Source organism: Gossypium hirsutum, chromosome A11 (assembly GCF_007990345.1).
Source record: "Gossypium hirsutum isolate 1008001.06 chromosome A11, Gossypium_hirsutum_v2.1, whole genome shotgun sequence".
In the NCBI taxonomy this organism is placed as follows: Eukaryota; Viridiplantae; Streptophyta; class Magnoliopsida; order Malvales; family Malvaceae; genus Gossypium; species Gossypium hirsutum.
Genome location: NC_053434.1, coordinates 120,594,104 through 120,604,973, shown reverse-complemented (window position 1 = coordinate 120,604,973; position 10,870 = coordinate 120,594,104). Strand labels below are relative to the sequence as shown.

At 28.6% G+C, this 10,870-nt stretch overlaps 1 protein-coding gene and 1 long non-coding RNA gene across 3 annotated transcripts; one reads left to right on the top strand and one right to left on the bottom strand.

Moving 5' to 3' along the window:
* Positions 1 to 2,453: 2,453 nt before the first annotated feature.
* Positions 2,454 to 4,020, bottom strand: LOC107963588 (acyl-CoA-binding protein-like). Of its 2 annotated transcripts, none has more exons than XM_016900048.2 (4): positions 3,877 to 4,020; positions 2,924 to 3,041; positions 2,766 to 2,828; positions 2,454 to 2,683 (listed from the first exon to the last, which is right to left on the bottom strand). In XM_016900048.2, the coding sequence occupies exons 1-4, from the start codon at positions 3,886 to 3,888 to the stop codon at positions 2,634 to 2,636; spliced, it is 243 nt and encodes an 80-aa protein (XP_016755537.1). In that variant the 5' UTR covers positions 3,889 to 4,020; the 3' UTR covers positions 2,454 to 2,633. The 2 variants fall into 2 exon arrangements, with proteins under 2 accessions (XP_016755537.1, XP_016755532.1); XM_016900043.2 differs by having other exon boundaries at positions 2,454 to 2,673.
* A 4,277-nt stretch (positions 4,021 to 8,297) lies between these two features.
* LOC107904402 (uncharacterized) lies at positions 8,298 to 9,429 on the top strand. Its single transcript, XR_001686214.2, has 2 exons — positions 8,298 to 8,640; positions 8,752 to 9,429. It is a non-coding gene; the product is annotated as an uncharacterized lncRNA (long non-coding RNA).
* The last annotated feature ends 1,441 nt before the right edge of the window (positions 9,430 to 10,870 follow it).

Below are 10,870 nucleotides of genomic sequence, written 5' to 3'. Positions count from 1 at the left end.
TGAATGTAATTATATTTGTAAATTAAATATATGGTAAAAGTATTATAGAAGTCGTTGTATTAAAAGTGGCATTGTAATTTGTTTTTCTACTTTAAAAAAAAAGTAAATTATACGTCAAACTAACGAGCAAATTAGTTTTTCAGTTAAAAATTTCATCCATTTTTACTATTAAAAATCGGTCCATGTATGTCAGCATAAGTACACGTGGTATGCCAAGTATAACTATTCGATTATTTCGTCAGCCATGCCAGTTTTTAATAGTAGAAATTGATAAAATTTGTAACAAAAAGGACCAGTTAGCTCTTTGATCTAACATATAAAGACTAATTTGCTTATTTTTTGAGTAAATGGTATAAAATGCAATCTAACTCCTAGTACAAAGATCTCTATAATACTTTTACCTAAATATGTGTGACATATTTAAATAATTATTGTAATTAGTGTTTTTTACTGAATTGAACGTAATTAAAACATTCTAGTTACTTTCTTCAATTTTTACAAGCGATAAGAGGAGGAGAATTTCGTTGTATGATTACCTATGAGAATTATATAATGACATTTTAAGAAGTCATCCCATATTTGGATTTAAATATGGTTGTTTGTAATTACATATGTATGACATGTTTAAAAGACCATTATAATTAATAAATACTGCATAATTGTATATAACTGAAGCACTCCAATTATTTTATCCAATTCGTAAGAGGATGGTGAAAATTAGGAGAATTACACTGATTAATTAGTAATGATGACTTCCAAAATTTTTTTTATTCCTTTTCAATTATATAGTTGTGTAATTATAGTTATACTACCAAACATGATATAAAAAAATAATACGCAAACTTAACACTTTAAAAAAAACTGCGAAAAATATAATTTCTACATTTATAAGAGACTTGTTGTATTAATAATTAGGGGCGAAGCCAGAAAATTTTTTTTTGGGGGGGCCCGGATGAAATTTTAATTTTTTATATCTTATATTTTTATAATTTGTAAAAGATTAAATTGAATTTTTATAATTTTAGGGGGGGCAAAGTGTAATTTACCTTTACTAATTTAAAATTTTTAAAAAATTTCAAGAGCCTAAAATGAAATTTTCCATTTTAGGGGGGCCCGGGGCCCATGCCAGCCCCCCTGGCTACGCCCCTGTTAATAATTACACTCATAATTATGTGTCTTTTAAGGTTGACATTAGACCTCTTCTAGTCAAAATGCTTGGGATTAATGAGAGTAAAAATCATTTCATAAGTAACCAATGTCAAATTCATCATCTTTTTTATATTCATTTTACGATTTATATTTTGAGTTCATAACTGCTCCTCCTAATAATGTCGTCTTTAAAGAAAAAATTTGAACATATGTTATTTAATTAAGAGTACAATACATATTATTATTACACCCTTGTTAATAACTTTTTTTTAGTGAATAAACTAGCTATCTATATTAAACATCTATATTAAACGAACATAACCGAATAATTTGCTACTTTATCAGTCTCAAGAACAACTATTAACTCCATTGGGTGTCATCAAACACCTGCACATTTGTACTCTTTTTTGTAGTCATCTTAACAAGGCGATCAACAATTTAATTTTAGATGAGTCTTGAATATCTTGAAGAGCTTTGACGATATCTTTAATTGAGTTATTGTTGAAATTATAAATTAATTTTTCTTTTCAAATTTCCCGTTTGGCTTAATGTTAAAAATTAACTACACTAAATATTATATGTTCCTACAAGATAAAACATGTACATAAAATTTTTTTATAAGCTTAAGAATAAAAAACAAACGACGTATAATTACTCAATTTTTATTTTTAGAACATTTTTATTTTTATCACTAATTTTTTTTTACAATGTCAAATTCGATTTATACTTTCATGTTTACATTATAATATTGAAATTAATTTAATAATACATTATAATATTGAAATTAATTTAACATTATTAGAGATTTAATGCTTAGATGACTAAAATAAAAACTCTCTAAAAGTTGGATGATAAAATTGCAAAATTTCAATAAAACCAAATGAGTAATTTACCAAAACAAAATTATTAAATAAACGGAAAAAATTCTTAACAACTGGAAATCGACCAAACTCCATCTTCCCACCACCAATCCATACTACTTTCATGAATACTTAATTTCAGAACTGTTATTAGCTAAACAACAAAAACAGATAACCATCAACCAACATTTGACATCCCTAATCTAGAATACGTGCAGCCTTAAGACTCGAAATACTTGATACAAAATACGTGCAGTCTTAGACTCGGAACTTGAACAAACATACGAAAATACATACGGTCTTAGGCTCGAAACTAACACCATTGCATTGTCTTATACTAAATTTAGGTATTTAGGTAGTTTTGTATTAGCACAAAACACCATAAACATCGATTAGTTTGAACACATTCATACTATAAGTACAATAAAAACTTACACATCTGACTTTAAATAAACCATAATTCATTAATATAACTTAATAGCAATAAAACATAGTACATTGCTTATTCATAGTTTTAGACCTTTTCAAACCCATAGGTATCAAAGGGCTTGAAAATTACACCATTTTCTATTCTCACACACACGTCAAGAAGATGCAGCAGCAGCCTCTTGCAGCTGTTTTACATTAGTGATATAATCGTTCATTGCTTCCTCCTTCGATTTCCCTATCAAAAACTGAAAGCCCAATTCCGGTTCATTAATGGATTTTCAAAGGAAATGAAACAATAATCGAATATTGATTCGAATATAAGCTTACCTTCAACAGCCTTCCATGCATCCCACTTGTACTTTTCCTTCATGTTGAACATTCCAGGACGGCCTTTGAACAGCGAAAATGATAAAACCAATTAGTCCCTTTATTACATGGTGACTATATCCATATCTATATCTATATCTTTATGTGTGTATACTAACTGGTGTTCACTGGTCCAACAGTAGCTTGCTTGTAGAGTCCATAGAGAATGAGCTTGTCGTCGTTGGTAGTGTTCTGGGGAAGGGTCTTAGCTTTCTCCGCATACTCCTCGAATTCCTCCTATACAGTCAACAATCAAGGTACAAGATTATCGTACTAAAACATCAAAATTTGATGAAGATTGAAGTGAAATGATAGCTAAAAGGAAAACCCCAATGTTTTTGTTTAGTAATCAGTTCGAAATCCGCGAGGCTTCTAAGTAAAATCTTGTTTGATTTTGTTTTTATGGAACACAAATATAAGCAGAGTGTGAGTACTTGTACAAAGAGTAGTAGAAATAAGAGATGTTTCAAGCAAGATTTAAGCTTTGTACAAAGCAAAGAGAGATCGGATAGAGGATTCTCGATTTTATCGAGAGAAGTCTACAAAGTGTCATCCGCCACGTTCGGAATTGCTCCGAGAGGATTTTGTCTCCCGACTCTAGCCAAAAGAAGTCTATAAAGCGTCGTCTGCGTTGTATGGCAGAGTTAGGAGACAAAAACCCAAAGACAACTCCAGACGTGTTGAGGGATAGCCGCTCTCAACAGACAACAATTCACAAACTTTTCTCGACAAAAATCGAGAATACTCAACAAGATCCATAGATTTGTGGATTAAAAATTCAGTAGAATCAATTGAAATACATTTCCAGATATGGGAGTAATCTACTTCAGATCAAATTTTTTAACATTAATTAACATTATTGTGAAGATAATCAAAAGGAAGCAATTAATCAGACAGAAAAAAGAATCATAAAATCGATCAAAATAAACAAATTAATCAAAAAGTTTCGATTGAACGAATGAATCACCAAAACATACAAACAGGATAAAAAAACCCAGAAGATAAACAACAAATTAGATTATGAATGGAGTTAAAATGAAAAGAAAAAAAAAGAACAGAAAGGAAATCAAACCTTCAAACCCATTTTTCTTCAATGATTATAGCGTTAAGACAGAGAGAGCAGTTTCTTGAAATTTCTTTGTGATTTTGTTTCTTGGACACAAGAGACTACCGTTTACATATAAGGAATCCCCCAATGACGTGGTGGGGTAGCTTTTCTTGGGAAAATAAAACAAGAAAATGAAGTGGGTAAATTCTTCAGTTGGTCACCTAATTTTAAGGTGTTTTCATTTTGATCACTCAAAATGAAATATTTAGAATTTCATCACTTAACTTTTAGAATGCTTTTATTTTAGTCAGCCAAATAATTGACTGTACACGCCACATAATGTTTACGCTTTCATTTTGGTTACTCAAAATAATATATTTTTTAAGTATTGGTCGAGGTAAAAAAATTAAGTATTAAAGTGAAAAAGTGGTAAAAACTAAAAGAATGCATTAAAAAGTTATCAAATTGTACTGGTCTATCCCATCGCATAAAATTCTAATTTTTTTCAATATTGAAAATTTAAATTTTAAAACGTTAAATCAATTAAAAATTGTTGAAAAATTTTTATCCCTTGATAATGTCAATCGATTTGTTACTATAACGTTGAAATTAATTAATTAAATTAATTGTAATGTTTTTTTTATTTTTAGCTTAACATAAAATATTCAAGATCATCTAATAAAAAATAAATTTGAGTTTCATAGACAATTATTAAATATTAGTTAATTGAGTTGATTTCATTATGAATTATTTGGAAACATAAAATAAAGTTTTAAATTTTATAAGAAAATTAAATTAATTAATTCCAATATTATAGTAATAAACCGATTGACACAATTAAAGGATATAAAATTTTCGATAAATTATTTAATTAATTTGATGTTTTGAAATTTAAAATTTTAATATTGAAGAAAAATAAAACTTTCGACGAAGGGATAAACAAGTACAGTTTGATAACTTTTTAATGCATATTTTAGTTTCTATTGGTTTTTTTACTTTAATTCTTAATTTTTTTTACCTCTCAATATTTTAAAAAGGATATTATTTTGGATGACCAAAATGTAAGTGTCCTAGAAGTTGGGTGATCAAAATGAAATTATAAATATGATGTTGACTATACACTCAACTCCTGTTAGAAATTTAATGATTGGATTGTTAAAATGAAAGCACCAAAATTAGGTAGTTTATCAAAAAAATAATTATAGTGTAGCTTTAATTATTTATTTGAGACTTAATTTTATATTTTAATTTGGAATAATTTGATTTATGTTTTTTAAATAAATTATAAGTGTAATAATTACAATTAATATATCCAAAAATTACAAGTAGAATCAATATTACAAAATGTGATTGGATTTATAGTCAAAATTTATTTGGACTTAAATCAAAATAAATATGGACAAAACTCACACATAATAAAATTTAACCTAAAATAAATTTGAATTGAAAACTTGACATGAACTGAGATTGGTTAGTACAAACAACTAATATCCGGGGCATCATCAAGGACTAGCAAGGCCTTGGCCCCTTAAAATCGAAACTCTTACTAGGCTTTTAATTTTTATAAAATTAAGTTAGTGCATGATAAATTACACTTTAACCATTCAAATGATGAAATTTTGATTTAATTTATTAAAAAATTATAAAGATATAAACTAATAAAATGATAAAATTATACTTTTAACTCTAATAAAAATATATAACTTAATTTCGACCTAAAAAAATATATTAGTTTTATTCCTGCTAATATCATAACTATTTAAGTTAAAATAATCATCTAGATTTTTCTTAAAAAATAACTCATCATGCTAAAATACTAATATAAATTTTTTTAATCAAACTTTTTGGTTTTCTGAAAGATTTTTTTGTGATATTTTTAATTAATTATTTGAATTATGAAATTTTAAAATAAATTATTAAATTATATCAAATCATATATCATATATATTTTTTGAAAAAATATATATTATATAAAAGAAAATTCGGGAACATATATAAAAATATTGAGTTCTAGAATATATCTTTGTGTACTAAAATATTTCTTTAATTATTAACCTGTAATTATGGACTCATTATTAACTTATTTAATTTAATTATTCTATAATATACTTCACTATTAATCATATCATATTATAATTAAATTTAAATTGATTTCGGAATTAAAATAAATATAACATTTATTTATTTTTATGAAAGGCCTTATTTTATTCTTCTTGTTTAGCATATATAAAATAGGGTTAGGCTGGCATGGAAGGATGGACTTATGTGGAATGAGAATCGCGTGGCTCGTAATTTAGCTAATGACCCAAGCTGTAACTTATGTTGGCAGGTTAGGGAGAGTAGGGATCATATTCTTCGGACTTGCCCCTCGGTGAAGGATGTTTGGACCAGGTTATTGAGTCCGGCTGTGGCATCCCAGTTCTTTAAGGTTATGTTTGATGATTGATGGCATTATCATCTAATCACTTGGAAGAATGTTAGATTTGGTGATTGGAGTTGGCCTCCACAGTGTGTTGGCTCAGTTGGAACTGGAGAAATGCTAGAGTACCTTCTCCGGAGAGGTCCTGTCTGAATCTCGAGATGGCTTTGGTGATATAGATAGTTGTTCCCGTGTGCCACGGAGTATTTTGGTTCATTGGGAAAAGCAGGGCAGTGACTGTTTTAAACTAAACGTGGATGGGAGTTGGGATCAGTCATGGGCGAGAGCAGGTTCTGGAGGCGTCATTCCTGATTGGTATGGGAATTGGGTAGTCGGATTCTCTGCATTTTGTGGGAATTTTGTAGTATTACTGTTGCCGAGTTGCGGGGAATTTTCCATGGGACTGGGATTGCATGGAGGAAGGGTATTCCAAATATTATCATTGAATCGGATTCATCGACGGCTGCAGAGATTGTTCTGAATGGTGCTAAAAACCGACATCCGTATTTCTACTTCATTGACGCCATACAACGAGCATTGCGTAGGGATTGTTGTTGGAGCTTCGTTCATGTTTCAAAGGAAAGAAAATTCGTAGCTGATTGGTTGGTGAAGTCTAGTTTGTCTGAAATGGGGATGTGCGTTTGTTCGATCAACCTCCACAAGATGTCATTGATATCCCTCCATATTCGTGAAGATATATTGTTAGGTGCTCTATTTTATTTTTCTATTTGTGCTCGAGAGATAGTTGTTCACAAGAGATGTATAGATTATGGAAAAAAGAGGAGCTGTGGTGCTCTCTCTCTCAATACTCAGATTTCTGGAGTAAATAAAAAATTGAATCTAAGTTGAATCTCACTTGAATTGCTCCATGTATAAGAGAAATTTAGTTTTAAACTCCGAGTCAAATAAGATAAATAAGTTAGTAGATTATTTAGGACGAGATTTTGCTAAGCTTTCTGTTGATTAGTTGGTAAGGGTTATTCCTTCCTATTTAAAAAAAAAAAACTTTTTAGACTAATTTTAATAACTATAAGTTCTAAATTATTCTAAGAAATTTGTCAACATGCTTACGCATCAACCCGGTTTAATTTCATAATCAAGTTATTAATCAAACATTATAAAAATTAAATAAAAATAATTAAATAAAAAATTAAACTTTCAAATTTGAGTGTAGTTAAACTATTTTTAGTAAAATTTTTTATAAAATATTATACTGCAATCAATCCATCAAAAACTTTAAATATAATAGAATCCAACAAAAGATCATGTGGAACCTACAATTATAATTGAGAATTCTAACGTATGAATAATTGTAGTTGAAGTCAATGCCTTTTGATAATGAATTAAATCGCATGCAAAATAAATTAATACTAAAAAGAAATATTTTCTATTGGCAATGCATAAAATTTGTGTAAACAGGTAGATTAAATGTTAGTTCGATTGGCATGAGTATTATTGTTAAAATAAAAAGATATAGATTCGAGTGAATTGAAATATATTATTCTTTTATTTATAGATTAAAAAAATAATAAATAATTTTAAATATTATATTAAAAAAAAACAGATACGGTTGTTAATACTAAAAAAGATACTGGTAAAGGAAATGGGAAAGATTTGAGGGGCGGAAAAAACAAAGAAGTTATTTATTTATTAATTTATGAATAGAACAAAGAGGTTAATAATTGTTGACAGTTGTTGGGAGTCCTAAATATTATAATAATGTCGATATTTTCGATGATTCTTGTTTGGTTGCATGAAATGATGTGTCTACTAGCCATAATTTTTCTTAGGGACTTCACATTTTCCTAGTATACAAATACTGATTTACGTGCAATAATAATTAAAACAGTTATTTAACTTTTAATCCGGTGACTAAATTTTTAAAAAATAATAAATTAATTATTAATATTATTAAAAAATGATAAATCAATCACTTATTTATATTGTCTGTTACATGCTTACAGAACAGGTAACATGGCTTATTAGCTAGCCACGTCAGACATATTCACATACTTCCCATGTTGGATTTGTTGGTTCCTATCTTTAATCAATTTTAAAATAATAATAAAAAATGCCCTCGTACGTAGTTTTCTTCTAGTATTCTCTCACTTTTTACACTCTTCTAATACCACTATATTTTCCCTCTCAGTTTCTCAGTAACCAAACAGAGCATAAAATACTAGGAAAACTTAATAAAATGTGTTGTTTTGTTTTTTTTCCCTTTCAATTTTTTGTTATGTTAATATTATTGAATTTTCAATCTTTTGAGTTATCTCCATCTTTAAATCCACCAGATGATTGACACTTCCGAGGAATCCAAGCAAATTGAGAAGCTCGACGAATTTAGTGAACGCCTCAACGAGGCTAAGGTTAAGTCTCAAAGTTGGTCTCTCCTCGTTCCCCCTCGTTCTCTTTATTTCTAGGGTTTTGCATTTTTCTTTCTGTAATTTGTCCCACTAACATGTTCATATCAATTGCAGAAGAAGTGGAGAAGAACAACTTAGGCTCCAATGCCTTGAAGAACAACAAGCCATATAGAAGCGTTGCTTTGAAGACCTCTGCCGTTCTAACGACACTACCAACAATACATTTGATTCTCATTATGCTAAGCCCTCCTCCGAAATCCTTTTCCAAAAATCAAAATCTTTTCCTGCATTTGTGTTACTAACTTGGTGCATCCCAATACAAGAATTTGCTATAGCAAGCAATCCAAGAACCGTCGTTATCCGCATCACACCAAACTCCCTCACAAGGCACAACTTTTGTTTGGCCGAGGGTTTAGGGTTGGAACGGATCGCAGGAAACAGAAAAAGCTGGCCGTCAAAAATGAGAAGGAGATGAGAGAAGAGATTAGGTAAAAAAGAAGAGGTCGAAGAGAAGTCAGAGGAAGCCACGGCCCAAAGGGCTAAACTCTCCAATCTCCATTATTTGGATGCCGAGAAAATGAAAGAGAAAACTCAAATCAACAATCGGCTAGTTAACGTGGTTAGTTAATGGGCCATCTCAACTTTTCATTACATTGTAACTGAAAATGTCCGTTAGTCACCGATTTGTTACTTTCAAATTGGAAGTTGAGTGATTATTTTGTTATTGGAATAAAAGTTAGGTGATTGTTGATGTAATTTATCTTAAATAATATAATAATACAATTACAAGTAAATTGTAAAAAAAAAAAAATTTATGCGAAGGAGTTGAGATAAAATTTTTAAAAAAATGAGGGCAAAGCTAAAAAAATTATACTAAAATATCTTAAATTAAAATTTTTAAACTTTAAAAAAGGGTCAAAATTGTAATTATCTCAATTAAATACAAATAAAAATAGATTAAATTGAATAATTGACATTTAAAAGACAATACAACTACAATTATACTATTGATCGAAAAGGGCCAAAACCTCTGCTTGCCCTTCACTACTCCCTTAATGAGACTTAAACTTAATAATATCAAAATTCCCAAGGTTTCAACTTGCCATATTAACTAATCTCTCATTGGTTGTGGTGGACATAAATTATGAATTATATAAAGATATTTATTATAAGTTATATATATCACATTACTAAGGGTAAAAAGAAAAAGTAATATGTAAAAATATACCATTTAAATAAATAATAAATTTTTTAAGTAACAGAGGTGATTTTCTTATATATTTTATTTTAAGACATAAATAATCCTAATAAAATGATTTTTAAGTAAATTAGTGTTATTTAATTTCATGATACAAAAATTAATTAGGACACATTTAAATGATGAAAATTTTGGATCCATTTAAGATTTTAGAAATTGTAATTTTAGTTTTTGGATAAATAATTTTAAAATAAACATTTTAATTTTTTATTTGATAAAATAATATATAATAAAAATAGTAGTGTTAGAAATAAAATAATAAACGTGGATTGAGTCTTAACTCAATTGGTATGGATATTATTGTCAATGCAGGAAGATATGTGTTTGAGTGTGTTGAATCGTATTACCCTCCTATTTAATGGTTAAGGAGTGCTATATGTAGTTCTAAGCATTATCTAAAAAAAAGCAGATATGATTAGAACCTATAATGAGATTGTTCAAAAAAAATAAATGTAAACATTACTTGTTAATTTTAATTTATCAAATTTTTTATATCACAACGATGGGATGACGAAAACAGGGGAGAAGCAGAAACAACGTTGCAATGACACAAGAAAAGACATGGCGATGTGTCATACAATTTTTTCGATTTTCTTTTCCTAGCTAAATTCTTAGTATTTGTTTCGGTCGAACTCTGATTAGTATAGATTATTTTAAGATTATTTGGCCTACGAATTTAGCTTATAAATAGACATTTTTTCAACCCTAAAAAGATTAACCCATAACACATTGAAATATTAACTTTTTCAAGTTTTCAGGGAATTTTGTGTTTAAGTTTTGAGGGTTTTTATTTTCGGGTTTCGGGATTTAGTTTTTATCTCCATATTTGTACTCTTCGTTTTTGCTGATTTAGTGAAATTATTTTTACCCGTGGTTTTTTATTCTCTTCAGAAGGATTTTTTCACATATGTTCTTTTCAATTTCGTTGTTATTTTTCTTATTCGTTGCTTAATCAGGTTTATCCTAAAAAATAAC

Excerpts from the sequence above, each read along its gene's own strand:
- LOC107963588 (XM_016900043.2), bottom strand. Across the intron at positions 2,829-2,923 it reads TGTTGGACCAGTGAACACCA|GCCGTCCTGGAATGTTCAAC; the intron begins GTTAGTATACAC and ends CGCTGTTCAAAG. Across the intron at positions 2,674-2,765 it reads TGCATGGAAGGCTGTTGAAG|GGAAATCGAAGGAGGAAGCA; the intron begins GTAAGCTTATAT and ends AGTTTTTGATAG.